The sequence below is a fragment of the Larimichthys crocea genome, chromosome X (genome assembly GCF_000972845.2).
Source record: "Larimichthys crocea isolate SSNF chromosome X, L_crocea_2.0, whole genome shotgun sequence".
Classification (NCBI taxonomy): Eukaryota; Metazoa; Chordata; class Actinopteri; family Sciaenidae; genus Larimichthys; species Larimichthys crocea.
Genome location: NC_040020.1, coordinates 31,325,025 through 31,342,670, shown reverse-complemented (window position 1 = coordinate 31,342,670; position 17,646 = coordinate 31,325,025). Strand labels below are relative to the sequence as shown.

The window sequence follows — 17,646 nt, the reverse complement described above, 5'->3', positions numbered from 1 at the left end:
ATAAATATGAAAGCTCCATTTTTTTTTTTTTTTCGTTAGGAAATCTCGTTAAGATTACCTGATTTTTCAATAATATTGGTACTATGGTACCTTTTTTTTAATTTTATGTGATATTGTATATTGGGAAATTTAAGAAGAGTACTACAGTTTGGCATACAGTGTTGTACTTTTACATAAATTCATAAAAACTGTATATTATTTTGGGTAAATATACTGTCACTGTTACTAATGGTAACGTTAGTTGCACACAACGGCCAACTGTCACTGGAGAGAGCCTGCGGAGTGCGCATGCGCTAGCTAGTAAAGCGGAAGAACACACCATGTCGATAGAAGACCCGTTTTTCGTTGTGAAGGGGTAAGAAACAAAGAAATTAAGACCTCAAAACTCAGCGTGACATCGAGCTAATTCGAAAAGAAAGTCACACGTTCAGAGCTGGACTCGGCAGCGACCTGGTGTTTGTAACAAAGTTACATTAGCGGAGTTAGCTCAAACGGCTAGCTGTAGCTAACTAGCATCAGCGCTACAAGCTGCTCGGTGTGTTGATGTTTGTTTTTAGAGCAAACAAAAACCGAGTAATACGTGTGTTTCATCTGGATTTCACTGTAAAAACAAACAAACTGGAGGAGCTTTTTTAAGGGGGGCCTCTGTTGGGGAAGGCAGTTTGCAATGCCTTGCCGAAAGTTAGTGGAGGATGTGAAATGTAGCTTGTGTTTGTTTTGGTTGAGAGGAGTGAGGGGTGTTAGCTGCAGAGCTCAGCCCGACAAACAGCCAGGTGTCTCCAGGGGGAAGTCAGCTAGCTGACACTTGTTATGTTGTTAATGTAATGTGTTACTGTGTGTGTGTGTGTGTGTGTGTGTGTGTGTGTCCGTGTCCAGGGAGGTGCAGAAGGCCCTCTCTCGTGCTCGGGGCCTGTTTGACAGATGGGAGGAACTGTTGCAGGATGGGACGCAGGTGAGCAGCCCCCCGCCCTCACCACCACCTCAACAACACCACTGCCCTGAAACCATCAAGTCAACTTTATTGTCAGTGCTGCTGTATGTACAGAGTGTTGAAATTTCGTTTCCCTCTTACCCCGTGCAAGCAGCATAAACATGACATGTAAAAGATGTAAAAAATAAAATAAAAATATACAAATCTAAAAATATATACAAGCTAAAAGACATCAACGTGGCACGATGTAAACAGAGTTATTAGTATAAGTATGGCAGTATGGACAGGATTTACAGTATACGTGTACAATCAAAAATTAAATATGTAAACAGTTGGCTGTGCAGATTCGGTGTGCAACTATGAGCCCCCCATAGAGAGAGAGAGAGTCACCGTAAACCAGAGAGCACATGGTGGCCAAGAAACGTCAACACACATGCATCAAAGTTAGAAAGAAACACTGCAGTTGGATGAAACACAAGGGGAAAGGTAGACTTAGTCAAATGTGACATATATGCAAATATAGAAGCAGTGCAAACTGTGCTAAGGTTGCCATTATATGAGAATTTAAAAAAAAAAACAAACATACCCAATACCTATTTCCAAACCATGGAAAAAAAGGTGAAATGAGTCTGTTATCTGTTTTAAAAATGCAGCGTTCCTGTGATGCTGCCGGCAAATCTTTAATCATATTATTACAATCGCAACTGTCCCTTTAAATCTAGATGTTGCAGTGTTTTATTTTTCCTTTGTTGTTCCTCACTACGATGACTCAAGTCCTTCATGTAAACCAGTTCTGACAACATGCATGTCGATGTTGGGGCTTTTTGTTTGCACTGCTCATAGTCTGGTTTCAGACCACCGCCATCCACCACTCCATAGTTTAAGCATGACATTGTGAAAATAAAATTACTTCCCTGGGGAATTTTTGTGGTTGGGTTTGAAAAATCTGCTTGCATTGAAGCTGAGCCGAATGTTTATACCACATGCATAGTTACCGAGTGTCTGCGGGTTTTTGTGGTCTCAGGTTAGTCGTGATGAGCTGGACTGGAGTACCAATGAACTGAGAAACTGTCTGAGGGCCATAGACTGGGATCTGGAGGACCTCAGCGAGACCATCAGTATCCTTTTTTTTTTAAAACAGAGAAAACATTTTCCCTCATCCTCACAACCCGTAGATTCACATGACCATCAGTATTTTTAAAAACAAACAGATGCTTTGTGTCACTCGCTCACCCCCTTCCTTCCTTTATCCGGTCCACTTATTCAGGAGATGTGTTAACCTTCTAAAGATCAGTGATGTGTTACTTACTTGATAATTACAGGGTGTGCACAAAGTCCTGAAAGTTTTAAGTCATCTTCCTCCTTGAAAAACGCTTGATATTTCCTCATGTAAACCAAAAATCTTTTAATATTTGGAATGCAATGATCCCATCGCCATATTTGGTTGCGGTCTTCTGATGTTAACAAGCATTAAATATTCATGATTAAAACATGATACAGTTAAAGTGAATTTGAACAATTTATAATATACATGGATTGTATGTGTATAAATTAGATATATTTTCATGAACATTTTTTAATTTTTAAAAGCTGTTCTGAAGACCAGAGCTTTTTTTACCCACATGATAATCAAGCAAAGATCCGAAATATAAAAGACTCTCTCAGTAGTAGCCACTCAGTAAGTCAGTAAAAAGTGACAGTACCTTGAGCAGTTGGAAAAAATATATTTTAACTTACAGCACCATCATGTGACATCATGTTTTAACATTAGGAACATTAAAATGCTGTTTCCTTGTGACTTTACAAGACTGTTTAAGAGATGTAGTCAATTATTTTTGTGGGGATGTTCCTGATAAACTTTATCTACCTTTTACTTCTGTTTTCTTTTTTAAACCTCTTTGTCTCCTTACACGTTTGTATCTATGTTAATAAATGCATTAAAAAAGGTCTGAAAGTGCTGCAGAGATTGAAGCACACAAACCATCTGTTGGGTCTTTAACTGGCTCAGATATTGTGGAGTCGAACCCGGGGAAGTTCAAACTTGGAGACAATGAACTTCAGGAGAGGAGAGATTTCGTGGAGCGAACCAGGAAATCTGTCCAGGTAAACTGCATTAAAGATTTTTCTAGCTTGTTGTTTTTGCCATCTCATATAGTGGTACTGTATAGTCCACTATTTTATCCGAGTGTTATTTGAGTAAACTCTGAATGTGTATAGTGCTTTTGTAACATTGTTTTTTTACCTCTGCACAGAATGTGTATGTTTTTATTTTGAAAGGTGTTACCACTGGTTACAAGTGGTCATGTTGGAAGAGAGGCCGTTGCATAAACATTGCCTGGGATGTCTCTATTGTGTTTTGGCAACTAGTGTTTCTAATAAAGCAAAAAGTCAAAGCAGCAGCTCATGTGACTGAGGCAGATTAACTTGTGTGTGTCCTCACAGTGTTTTTATTCTAAGGAGACATATTGATTATCCATTAATATCTGTCAGCTGGTTTACCTGAACCGCAGTTGTTGAGCTCCTGACTTGGCTGAGTTCAATCAATGTCCGCCGTGTTGGCACAAAGGGAATTATGAGTCAGTTTCCAACACGAGTCTTTGCGAGGAAAGGTAACGTCCTTAAATAGAGCTGAAGAAAACTGAGTCATCTGAACCAAAGAAAAGAGCTTTACTGAGAGAAACAAAAGACCTGCTGACATCTGATTGATGATTTGCCAGCTGACGAATCTCATTATTGAAACTGTCTCCACGGATCTGTGTTTTTAAAGTGATTTTTGCTACGATTGTGAAACATTGTGGAGTGAGAGTTGTAAATCCTTTTGTGTGTGTGCAGGAGATGAAGGATCATCTGTCCAGCCCTTCTGCCGTGGCTCAGGCAGAGAAGAAGAACAGACAGGTTGGTGGAGGTTTAAGCATACACACTTAACTGGGTAAAATGTAATGAATTAGAGTTACATGATCTGAATTATGTAACTCAGAAATGTTTTCAGGATAAAAACTTCTGGGTACCATTACACATATATCTTTAACCTTTTAAGTGTTCATAAACAACCAAACTAGTGATGATCTAAGATTTATGATACTGCCATTTTGGCTTCCCTTAATCAAAACGATACTTGTGGTGTCATGGTGGCCTCATGGTCTACAACGGAAAACACATAAGAGTGATATCAAAACAAAAACAAACAAGATAGTTAACCCACAATGGTCAGCAATGAGTCTTGCAATGAGTTCACCCTAAATGAAATGTCAAATCTAAAATGTTTCCACACTTATGGATTCATTTTTCCACCACTGAGATTACTGCTTGGAACAAAATGAACCAAATGATGATTGTGTTTGAGAAAAATAATTTTCAGGCTCTCTAAGGTCAAGCACACGATGTGCTTTGGCAATGTTATACTTTGTTATACTTTGATTATAATGCTAGCATGTGAGCATGCTGCAGAATTGAAACATACTTGGATTTCGTTTTAACACTACAGAGGAACTGTGGTGAGAGGACTTTGAGCAGTTTGGAGTAACTTGTCATTTAAAAATCAACAGCTGAAGTGTCGTCTATCATCCGTGTTTGTTTTAAGTCGGCTTATTTTTGACAGCTTGACCGATTCAGTCATTGCTTATTTTAAGATATGTTTCACACTTGAGCTGATGTGCTGGCAGGTCGCTCTCACACATTCCCATCTGATAGAAAAAATTTAAATTAATGCAGCAGCTTGTGATTTTGGAAAGTGTTGTAGTCCGTACACACACACACACAAACACAATCTTCTTTTTGTATTTGCTAATCTTATTCCTTGTGTGTGTCTTTGTACAGGCTCTGCTGACATCATCAGGCCAAGACAGGTCATCAGGGCTGGAGGCTCATATGGTGTCTGCAAACTCCAGATACATCGAGGAGCAGCAGGAACAACAACAGGTAGAAGAGAGAAAAAGTAGGGGTTTGATTTAGATAAAGGATGGAAGGAAGAAGGGAGTGAGTGAATTGAAATCAGAGTAGAAAGAAAGTGTAAAGAAAAGACCGCAGTGACCAGAGTGGCCAATGTAAAGTCTCGTTTACGTTTAACATTATGCCGTGTCTATGTAAAACGAGACTTCACATAAACTCCCATATGAGAGCAACCTAACTGTCAGACTGAAGCTTGAAAATGTTGTAATGGTCGTTTTTATTAGGTTACGTGAACAGATGAGGAGGAAGATTTAATCAAAGGCTCACATTACAGGAATAGAAAATGAGTGAGGGATTCCTGCTGCAGTCCTTTTTTTATAATGATGAGGTAGACGAGATGTGCTTTACAAAGTGTCATGCTGTGAATGAAACAAAAAAAAGGGTTAGATCTATGCGCAAAAAGGTTATTTTCAGTGTCAGAGAATGAGCTGTTGCTTTCTATTTCCCACGGTGATAAACGATGAAAGACTTTGTTCACACATCCTGTGTCAGGTTGTGGTTTTAGTCAGAAGTGAATGAAAAAACTGTGCCTGTTCACACCTTTTGATTTAATGATAGGAGAGTGTATTTCTGCGCAGGGGGAGTTTCATCAGCTCTTCCAACTCAACAGTATATGTGTGTGTGTCGAATTACAACACACAGTTCCAATTATCTCATCTTATCTTTGCAAAAATAGACAAGGACATTTAGAGTAACGTTAATATTTTTGGGGGTAGTGAGTAACTGTGTGTGTGTGTGTGTGTGTGTGTGTGTGTGTGTGTGTGTAGCTGATCATGCAGGAGCAGGATGAGCAGCTGGAGTTGGTGTCAGGCAGCATCAGAGTCCTCAAAGACATGTCGGGACGCATCGGGGACGAGCTAGACGAGCAGGCTGTGTGAGTGTACACCCACAAGCGCGATCCTGCCCAACGATTAGATGTTGTAATATCCCCTCGCTACTTTATTTCATTTCTTTTGCCTGATTTGATTCTTAATATCTGAATTTTGTCATTTTGTGTAAGTCAAGACAAATAAGAATTCTACAGATAACCTCAGAATAACAGACGCCAAATACTTCATACTTCTCCTTTTGTGCAGTGGTGCATTGTTCGTCAAGTTCAGTTATTATTACTATTATGCAAATAGGCAGATTTATCTAATAATATGTTGGATCCATGTACATAAAGATTTGCAGACATTTTAATTAAAGGACTTTCATAATTTGGTGTCCCCCCTGCTCAGTAACTTAACGAGGACCCCCTGGGGGTTGGGGAGCTGCCGTTGAAGACCCAGAAATATGTTGATAGACAGAAACTTAATTAAGAAGTATTTTTAATGGATTAATTGTTTAAGTCATTTTTTCAAGACAAAAAGACAATTCATTCATTCATTTTCTTTGTCTTACGTGACAGTAAACTGAACATCTTTGTAGTTCGGACTGTTGGTTGGACAAAACAATGAATTTGAAGATGCCATTTTGGGCTTTAGGAAATTATGATTGTGAAAAATTGTGATTTTTCTCCATTTACAGTTTTACCTGTTCCTGAAGTGATAAAGGAGTTGTTCAAGAAAATAACTGGCAGATAAATAATCATGAGTAACAACCCGAGTCCTTTACCATCAAAGAACAAGTGACCGCATGTCTCCTTCAGTTCAAAGCAAGTCATTCTTCATCGTAACATATTTAAGGTAGAGCATTTAGTCAGAGGGTTAGATTCCATTCACTGTTTAGTAATAAGAGTTTTAAAGGCCATGTCTGAATAATTAAGCCTTTTTAATGGGTGCTTTGGAGCTGCTTTTTAGTATTTTTTTTTAAAAGCTTTTTTTAATGGAATATTCTGGTCCTTTCTCCAGAGGACGACAGTGGAGGTAGAACGTTTCTTTTTATTTGCCCTTGAGTACGATCCCCATAAACGTTTCCTGTGACTTGTTTTGTCAACAAGAAGGGTGACTAAACAAATCACGCACACGCACACGTCTTCAGGAAGTAGGACGAAAATGATCTTTCTGTCCTTTCAGCTTTGGTAAACAACAACCATGACTAAATTCCCCCATGGAAACACACAGGGCTGAGCAGGAGAAACACAGCAACGTACGCAACCTATGTCACCTTTTTATCCATCAGTAAACACTGACTCACACTATGTCACAGGGAAGTCACGATAAATTCTTACCTGCAGGCTCCATCGTCTTTGAGGCAGTTTAAACTTTACTCTAGCTCCACCCTCAGGACAAACGTTTACATTTTTAGCCCCACTACTGGCTCTATGAAGAGCAAACTTCAGTCAGTATATCTCTTTCATCCAATGGACCAATAAAATATTGCAGGATGTAATAAAACTGTGGCCTTTAAAGAGTGCCATCAATACTTTAGAAGTTTTTTTGTTTTTTTTCTGTACATCATTCAGACACGCACACCACATTTCTCGTAACATCACGTAGAGCTGGAAATGTCTACAACGGCCAAGGGCACTTACCTAGTGTTTAAATAAGTTTCATGTACAGTTTTAGTCGCAAAGTAGAGAAATGAGTGTGTATTGATGTGCCTCCACAGTGTTCGGTGCTTCCACAGTGACATTTGTTTGATGGTACTTTTTGTTTAAATGACTGTGCGCTTCTCTTCTCTCTTCAGTATGTTGGGGGATTTTGGAGATGAGATGGACCAGACATCATCCCGCATGGACTCCGTCCTAAAGAAGCTGGAGAAGGTGTCTCACATGACCAGCAGTACGTTTACACACACACACACACACACACACACACACACACACACAGACACACACACACACACACATTTAGAAAAGTTCACGAAATCTGGGAACTGTAATTTGTGAAGTGCCATTTCAAACTTTTCATGGATTTACTTAAAGCTTAGTTTGTGCTGGGAATAGAGATCAGTGATGCCCTGAAAGGGTAATTATTAATGATTTTTATTACTTGAAATATATACAATTTTACCAAACTCCAAAAAACTATTATTTCCACTCCACAACAACCTTTTCCCTCTGTCTTTGGCACTTAAAATGCAAGTATAGGGAGGTGGAGAGAGAGCGCGTATAACCGTAAATATACAAAGTGTACAGAAAGAATCATTTTTACAGAGAATGTTAAAAAATCTGAAAAGAATAAAACAAGGACTGGAATATTTACACAATATTCTCATGTGTATTATTAACACAAGTATTTATTTTTTTAAAATATGGCTGTTATCATCAATAATTATACTTATACTATAATACTTATAACATATTTGATGGACTTTTCCATGCTTGTTTATGTCTCATAAGTTGTTGGCACTGTTTTTTGGGTTGATACTATTTGTTATATTGATTTAGTACAAAATGTAACCCCATGCAAAAATTGATTTAAAAAAATAATCCATAACTCCCTGAATTACCAGTACAGTATGTAATCACACAGAACATCCAAAATCATGGCTTCATTAGTAGATGTCCTATTGTGTAATTGTGTATGATCTGAACTGTAGGTAACCTTTATTTTAACTTTGAAGAATAATTTGATAATTCGGGAAATACTCCTTTCCCCTGTTTTTGCCTGTAGTAAAGTTAGAAGAGTCAGCAGCTGGTTAGCTTTGTGTAAACATTTAAAAATCAGCGAGAAAACATAAGAAACTATTCCTTTTAATATTTCCAAATATCTTGACTTGTTTCTCGTACACTCATACACTCACTGTCCTTCATGTAAACAGTCATTAGCGTCTCTAAAGATCTCCATGTCCTTCAGGTCGCAGACAGTGGTGTGCCATCGGCGTGCTGGTCACCATCATGATCGTGGTCCTGATCCTCTTCTTCGCTCTCTGATCCCAGCGACCTCTGACCTTCCGACTATGTTCAGCGACCTCTGCCTGTTTGGACGGATAGTTGGACAAATACAGGACGAGGGGACGCGTCTCTCCTTCTTCCCTTCCCATCCCACCCTTTTCTTCACACTTGAGGAAACTGGTGACCTGCAGTGAGAAGTCAGGATGTAATCCTTCTCCTCTCTGCTTTCAAATGATTCTTCTCTGCTGGCCTCTACCAGCAGAGCAGTTTAACACATGAGAAAACAAACACAACCTGGTGGTATTATGAATTTCATACTGGTGCGTTTCAGTTGTTGGAAGTAACGGTACTGAATGGGAGGGTCGGGACGGGAGGCTGCTGCTGTTGGGTTAAAAACACTAATGTGCATACGGTTTAGGCAATCAAGATGCATTCAGGAAATTGTAATGAGGGTTTGAAATTTACACCCAAAAACTGATCAGTGGCAGTAAAACGTGTTCTACGGATAAATCAGTGAACAGTGACGTTCGGAAACAACCGCTTTCATCATCATTAATAACTTCTGGATGATCTTGCACTCCGATGAACCACAAACTTCATCTATTTTTTAAGTGAATAGTTTTATAGGAGTGAAAGTACAGACTCTTTTTGTAAACAGCTATTGTGCCATTCATTTTAGTCGGCTGGTGAGAAGTGATTCTTGGCAGCCGCCAGCCAAAAAGTCGTTTTTTTTGGATACTGATGAGTAACCATTTGTGTTTTAAGCTTACAGGAGCAGCAGTGTTGGGTTGATGGGGAGGGAGGGGTGTGTTTCAGTGTTGCCTTAAATATATTTTTATATTGTAAAAATGTGCAGTATGTTTCTGTGCCTACGTGTGAATCAGGGTGGCGATTTAACACCAGGAGAACGGGCGGCCCTAGCTACGAGTCTACAGGTTTTTCCTTCCAAGTCCCACATCATCATACCAGCTCATTTCACTCACTTAACTTCTCCTCCACCGGCTGAGACGTGTCAGTCACCTGTGAAATCAGCTGCTGCGGTGTGTTTGTGGTCAAAACAAAACAGCAGGTAGACTCATAGTTGGCATGACACAAGGCTTGCCCATCCCTGACATGCTAGATGCTGCTGGTTCTGCTCTGCTGCCCGCTTTGTACACAAATGTATAGATTCCCGGAGCTGCTGACCAGCGGACAGAAACGGTTCATTTCCTGCCCTGATTGTGATCCGTCTCGGTGAGGTGAAGTCAGGTCTGCAGCCAGCCAGCCGCCTTCGCAACCCCCCCACTCCCCACCCTGCAGGCTGTTAACCACACGATTGGCTGATGCTTTGTTACTCTCGCTGGGTGATGAGAGACAACCTTGGCTCAGAGCGAATGGGTTTGCCTGGTTTTATTGAAAAGCTTTAGCTAATGAGAGGACGAACAGTTGCTGGGCAGGATGTCTCCGCTCGCAGTCCAGATTTAGGCTTACAGCTCCCTCTGCTGGAGGCCATAGGTCATGTTTCTTTGTGTCATGTCAGGTGACACTGCCCACGCCAGGGTGTGTTGCAGTGTTGTATAAATACAAACTATGATCCTTTGAATTTGCGTGTAATTTGACATGATTCCTGTAAAAAAAAATGCTTTATGCAATCTTATTTTGTGATCCAGGTTTCTTTCATGATTTCCGCTTTTGTCGACCGGTTACAGAGAATATGGTGGATTTAATAGTTCCGTCTGACTTCCCCTTTTTTTGGTCACTAAAAGAGACAAAGGTCAGATGTTCAGAACGCTTCACTCTGTTGAGTTTCCTGGCTGCCTGAGGGCTTTTAATCCTATTCTCTCAGTAGTTAGCTGTGTGCTTTTAATGTGCTTTTATATAATCAAGCCCTCATTCCTTAAATGCTTCACTGGGGAAAATGAACTGAATACGTGGAAAATGGTTGGAAGCATAAATGAAGTACTCTTGTGGTTTTCACTCCTGTCATGAGTCACTGTAAGACGCAAAATAGAGGTTTGTGAAGGTTAAAAGCATCTTGAAACACTGAAGGATTTCGAAATATACAGTAAATATACAGTTTTTTTCTGTTGAAGTTGAGGCTGTAATGTGCTTTTCTGTTTGGATTTTACACCATGATACTGTAACACATCTGTATGAGAGAGTATTGTAGTGAGCTCTGAGTCTTTTTATTTTTTTGTTTCCAGATCTGGGTCTAAAAGATTCGTTTTGAAGCTGATTTTATTGCATCAAGGCACAAAAAGAAAAATCTATCAATCTGACATAAAAGTCACTCTGATGTTAATCCAACGATCACTGTTATTTAGCAGATCTCATCAGTGAGTTTCTCTGAGCCCCTTTCAAACTTTTTCCAAGTACATTTTTTTTTCAAAACTTGATTTATTTTTATCATCTTAACTCGCTTCTTTGAAAAGGAAAAAAAAAACGGTATCAGAGCTTCGAGATCATGTCAGTTATTGACTTTTGGAAAACATTAAGCAAACCTGGGAACTGACTGACTCAAGTGCCAACGATCAGAACATGATTTATTCTGTTTAACCAGCCGCCCACTACAGAGAGAAGCTTTTGGCTGTGAAGTTTTTCTTCTGAATGTAACAGAACTTTTTTTTTTTTTTACTTTGTCATTTTTTTTGTTTAACCAAACATCATTTGCTGGTGTAACAGTAAAGATGTCGGGAGGATCTGAATGTCCAAAATGTTGTACAGTACTGACTGCCATCGTGTCCTTTTAATACCAAACGTGTGGCTGCAGTGTTTCCGACTCTAAGGGGGAAGAAAAAGAAGAAAACATTACATCTGCATAAAATGAACTAGATGATTGTTTTCTTACTGGCATCCAGAGATTTCTGAAATTGTACAGTGAGGTTTTAAGTTTCATTAAACCTGTTCGACATGAAGCGCTGGACATCCCTGGTGATTCTTTTTTTCCATCTAAAAACTTAATGAGGGTTAGGGTTAGAATTGTAGAAAAGAAAACTGTAGCTTAGTTCCCCCGCTGAATACATTATTTTTCTGTCTCCAGACCCCTCAGTGATTTGTACTTCAGGTAGAATCTTTCACCTAATTGCAGGTGTTACAGGAGTGTTTTTTAATCGAGGGGGCCCTCTTCAAAGATGGAAATATCCTACTTAGAGCAGAACCACCGTGTGAAATTACATTTACTTTAGCTGTAATGAGCAGAGCACGAGTCCCTGGTGGCTTTATGAACTGCAAGGAGCAGTGAAAGTAAGTGGGCAGTAGTCAGGAGTCCGACTCGTTCAGACACGCAGCAGACGTCTTGTGAAACTCTGCAGGAGTGAGAGACTCTGACAGGATCACACTGACATCAGCTGCTCTGTGATGAGTTCATTCAAATTGAAAAGTACTAATTTTCACACAGCCTGTTGCACTACAAATATAACAGATTCTGAAAGACTTATTTTTAAGAATAAATGAATTAATCTACTTTTTTTTACGAAGCTTATTCACTCTCCGGGATGATCCATCCAATCGGCTGGAGTTTCTGTTGTAGACTCTTCAATATGAAAGATCACACAGTAAGTAAAATAATGTTTTACACTGAGCTGAAAGAAGAGCCCTGCTAGCAGACAGACAGAAATTTAATTGTCAACTATCCTGATAATTAACTGTTTACATCATTTATCAAGCAAAAATGGCAACAATAGCTGGCATCTGTGTGCTTTGTTTAATTGTAAATTCAATATCTATCACAGTGGGCCTTTTGAAATTGAGATGAACTATTCATTGTTAGTTTTTATAGGCTAAAAGATTTGTTGATTGTCTTCATTACAGGTATGTAAAATAAACTTTTTAGTCACACCTCCTGCATGTTGTCTGCTCCCGTCTTTGTCCAGCCTTGAATTGGAAAAAACAAAAACGACTGACTTATTTATTGATTATTCAATAGTAATTAAGTAATTACAGCACACCTTATGCACAAGTTTTATTTCAAACTTCAGTTTCACCAACATACAAGCTAAAACTATATGATAGTGGAAGAATATGGTGGTCTATCATTCTATGATACTAAATGAAAGTTTGTTTGTGAGGGCTGAGCTTCTTGCCTACAGGTCGGCTTCCAGTGCACATGTAACTTCTCCCATTGTGGAGAGCGACCTAAATTTACTGACACCAATATTTCAAAGAGACATACCACTTGAAAATGAGAAATAAATTCATATTTAAATCAATATTAAAAGGCCAGCCGTTCATTTTTTAATTTGTTCTAATTTGTTGTCCAGTCAGCCATCGGTTTCAGTTCATTTGAAATCTGAGTCAGGTAATCCAATACTGTGAGCATCATTATTGTAGTTTTGCGTCACATGGCAGCACGTCTGTAGTCTCGAAAACTAGTCTGGGTGCATTCAAGGAAATTCTGACATCCAATACTTGAAAATAGAGCCTTGTTGTACTTTTAGCAGATTAATCAAAATCTCAGATGCTCAGATTTTCTAAATGATAATGATAACAATAATACTAATAATACATCTCACCACGTTGTGGTTGTCAAACTGAGACAGAACCATCTACCAATTATCCACCAAAATCTGTTTTATCATTTTAACGTGAGAAATAGGAAAGTCAGATTATCTAAGTATCCCAATATCTAAATTTTGGATAACTGGTTTCATATTTACCTGAAAAGTGTGAATTGGAGGAAGAATTATATATGTACTGGTGACTTGGTGACCCTTTTCCACTTGTGCTTCTGTCACAATGTTTTAGCCTGTAACACAAACACTGAAATGGCTGCAGAAAACACACCATACACGACACAGAGACATGTTTGTTGTCTTTATTAGCCATGCCAGTGTTAATGCTGGTTGGATTCTTATTTTTTCCTCTAGTGCCACCATGAGGTTCACATTTGCATTTTTTAGTTAAATGTCTCAACAACAAATCTGGTACACATTCAAGTCCTACTCCCACTTAATAATAACAACAACTTCAGTCAGCACTTGACTTTCCATCCAGTACTTTGGTTTATGTCCTTCTTATATACTGCCAACGTTTATGACCAAACACCTGCAGAGCAAACAAATCCCAACAGCCTCAGCTGTAAACTGTACTGTGAATGTTAACACACTGAACTAAGGCGGTGAGCAGGGTAAACTTTAACGTCAGCATGTTGGTTTTCTTTGGAAAATTCAACAACATGCCATTATTCTGTAATTAACAGTTATAGAAGTTACATATTGTCACTGTAAAAAGATATTAAAGGGAACATAACATCAGCTAAAACGTCATCCTCTCATAGTGGAGGGCATCTTGAGTAAGGATCTCTGGAAAGGTAAATAAAGACTCGACACAGCCGTAAGGTCAATCCTGTTTGTTAAAAACCTTTTATTAAGATATTCAGATTTTTTTCCTCATTTTTAATCATCAGTCTGGTTTCTTTTTCTCTTTACAGTAGTTAATGTGCAATTATCTTTATTACTGGGTCACAGTTAGGAATTCACAAAGTTATTGGCACTTGGAACACATGGGGGAAACACTGGCATGTACACAGGGCAGGATGGGGCGGGGTGGTGGCGCGAGGGGGCATCAGGGCAGTTGGTTGAATGGGGAGGCGGGGCGGGCGGGGTAAAACACGGCAGGGCTGGGGTAAAGTCTAGGGGAGGGTGGGGGAGTGTGTGTGTGTCTGTGTGTGTGTGTGTGTTGGGGTGAGGTTGGGTATTTTCTTTGACATCAGTAGACGCTACTGCATTGTTTTTGTTTATATATATTTTTTAATCCTTTGTCGTTTACTTCCAAAAGCTCTTGTTTCACTTTTTCATTTTTCTGGGTTATGAAGAATAATAAAGAATAATACCTCATGCTGCGAGTGCACATCTAACAATCAAACTTCGATAGTGCTTCTATGTCATAATGTACAGTTTATATATTTATATATTTATAGTGGAAAAAACGAGAAAAAAGAAAAAGGAGTTCTGCAGAGTATTTTCACCCAACAACACCAGAGACAAGGAAGAGAAGGAATAAAAAATAGTCATTCACGGTTGCTATGATCATATATAAGCCCAGCACCCCCTGTTCTGTAGTATGATTCTGAGGTAAGACTGTTGACATGGACTCTCGACTTGTGTCCCGTTTCTGTAAAAACCCTGCGCTGTAATGCATTCAAATGGTCCAAGAGCGCTCTGCTGAGGCTCCTGGGTTTGTTCCTGAAAAACAAAAATGTACCTGCTTTGTAACGGCAGCCACAGCAGTTCAGAAGCTGCTTGCAGCGCTGAGATATCTGTGGGGATTAAGGTCTGCTATGGCTGAGAGCTCCCGAGGTAAACTGGTACTTTTTTTTTTTTTTTTTTTAACTTTTTTTTTTTTTTTTCTCATCAGTGACATGAAGACACGCACACACACGTCCTGCAACACATCCTGAGAGTCTGCAGGTGCGTGTGTGAGCTTCTGTATCAGAGGTTTGCCTGTTTTTATCATTTACATATACAGTATTTATATATATATATATTTAAATATATATATAATATGTGAGTGTGTTTTGTCTCTGGTGTGTGGGGATTTGGGAAGGAGCGGAGTAAATGTTTCTGGATAGAAGACTACAGACCTGCAGACAGCAGGAAAAGAGACTCGTGGAGCTTAAGGGGGATAGGTCGGACGAGGGCTGATGAGGTCAGGCTGCAGCGCAGAGGAAGATGAGGAGGAAGGCGGCTGAGCGGAGAAGAAGGGATGGAGAGGGGGAGAGATAAACGATGAGGATTCACCTCTTGATCACGGTCTTGATTTCGCATCCACTTCCCTCGCTCCTCTGTTCTCAAGTTTAGCCAGTTTTTAAACATACTTCACAACAACTCCTGACAATCCTCCAATTTGTCAGTAGGGTCCCTACACAGGAAAGATCCACCCTCTGTTTACTAAAGTTATTGGTACTGAGTGTTGAATTTTTGCCCCTTTTATTGTAGTCATATGCCCTGGCCACTTCTAAAAAAAAAAAAAAAGAAAGAAAGATTGATCAAATTGATTGATCAAAAAATGTGACAGGAGGTCACTCATACCCCACCTTACCCTGCAGCATGAGCATTTTAGCATCTTTCAGCGGATTGTTTTGGTTTTATAGTCTACAGCTTTATTGTTTTGACTCACTATCGTCAATGTTGTTTCGTTTTTTTTTTTTTTTTTTTTCAGTGAAAAGCTTAGCATTAAGCTGCTTAGCATTCATGAATGCTAATTGTTCAGCACCAAACAGAGGACAGCAACATAGCTGGTGAAGACTGTTTTAGTTATTTCACTCTGGAAGTCAAGTGGAGACCATAACAGAGCTAAAAGCAGAGTAAATACTGAACATTCAACAGGTGGCCAGAAACATGATGACAAATTAATGCCAATGGTGCTGATACACCAGGATTTTCTGTTCAATGTTGGACACACCAAAATGTTTGTGTGTGCAAGGGTGGATTTTTCCTTTAACATTTTGACTGGATTCAAAGAAAGGGGGGCAATACCACCGTCAAAACAGATGATACAAGTCAAAACCCACAAAGATTTTGATGGAATTAATAGTTGAAAAGTGTTTGTGCTTGTTTGGATCGAACCAATCATTAAATGTTTGTTGGGTGAACATACTTTTGTTGGTCATTTTTGTGGGATTCTTTTAAAAAAAAGACCCGGAAATGATCAGAATTCACTTCATGCCAATTTCCAGATCTGTGTAGGAAAACCTGTCTGAATCAACTCCAACCTTTACCCCTTACCCACCTGAACTCTCCCCCCCCTTTAACAAGGAGAGTTTGCACAGTCTATGCTCCCACTTCCCACTCATGGGGAGGGGAGGGGGGGGCAGGTCGATGGGCACATCGTCATCATCATCATCATCATCTTTACAGTAAACAACAAATGTCATAAAGAGAGAGAAGAGAAAACAAACATTACAAAATAAAAAAAGGGAATAATAGTACAAAAAGATAAAAACAACAAAAATAAGGAACTTACAAAAAGAACCCTCACATTACATCTCGATCCCCCACCCCCCCGAAAATCAACAAAAGTTCCACTTCTGACACCAGCATCCAAACCACAGACAAGAAGTGACATAGTGAGCGTGCTCAGAAAGGTGCCAGGGCTTTGGCTCTCCGGGACAGTTGAGCACTCGCCCAAAAGGTGCTTTATTTTTTATTTTTTTAAAGATTCTTTCACTCTCTCCTTGTCACTTTTGTTCCTTTCTGCGGATCGGCAGCCGAGACGGAGATCAGGAGTGAAAAACAGACGGACAAAGTCGTGGATGGACGAGTCAAAGCACAAAAACAGTCGCAGTGCTCTTTTTTGTTTTGTTTTTGGAAGTCATGTCAGCAACTTTCAAATCTGCTGACTAACTTTATTATGGCATCTCGGCCCACGTGCAGTGGACGTTTTTTTGCGGGTTGGTTGTCTTGTGTCAGATTTGTAAAATGAGCAGCAGAAGCCTCCGTCGGCCCGCTGTTAAGGTGCTCGGATGAATACAGTGATCGAGACTCTTTCATTACAATCGTAGCTTGTGTAGGATCACTGCTTCTTGGGATCTCGCCCTCTGGTGGCGTTGGCATTTACTGTGGCTGCTGAGCCCCCCCCCCTTTTTTCTCTGAGCCTTAGTAGCAGCATTTAGCCACCAGGTGGCGTTTAAAGAAAAACAAACATTCAAGCAGCAGTAGCTTATTCTTTGCGGAAATGCTGGTTCGAGAACCAGGTCAAGTAACTTTACTTTGGGTCGATTTCTTAAGAAAGTTTATGCAAGCTTGGCTAATATATATATCTATCGTCACAAGACAATGGGTAAGATTTTATCCATGAAGAGATTTTTTTTTAAAAACAGACAGACATTCAGACTTGTAGCCTTAAAATGATGTGAGCCCAACAGTGTTTTGTTTGTCTGGACTGTCCATCCATCCATCAGTCTGCATGCATCCGTCTGCTTTCTGCAGTCCCTGATCCCGCCCCGACAACAGCTGCAGTGCAGTAAAAACCAAACATCTGGTCCAGCATTAAAAGCCCAAGCCCAACCCTCAACCCTCCCGCCCGCCCG

At 39.7% G+C, this 17,646-nt stretch overlaps 1 protein-coding gene across 1 annotated transcript; it reads left to right on the top strand.

Annotated features, from left to right (window-relative positions):
* Positions 1 to 254: 254 nt before the first annotated feature.
* stx10 (syntaxin 10) lies at positions 255 to 11,533 on the top strand. Its single transcript, XM_027282438.1, has 9 exons — positions 255 to 355; positions 877 to 952; positions 1,956 to 2,049; positions 2,940 to 3,034; positions 3,764 to 3,826; positions 4,748 to 4,849; positions 5,647 to 5,753; positions 7,490 to 7,584; positions 8,602 to 11,533. The coding sequence occupies exons 1-9, from the start codon at positions 321 to 323 to the stop codon at positions 8,676 to 8,678; spliced, it is 744 nt and encodes a 247-aa protein (XP_027138239.1). The 5' UTR covers positions 255 to 320; the 3' UTR covers positions 8,679 to 11,533.
* The last annotated feature ends 6,113 nt before the right edge of the window (positions 11,534 to 17,646 follow it).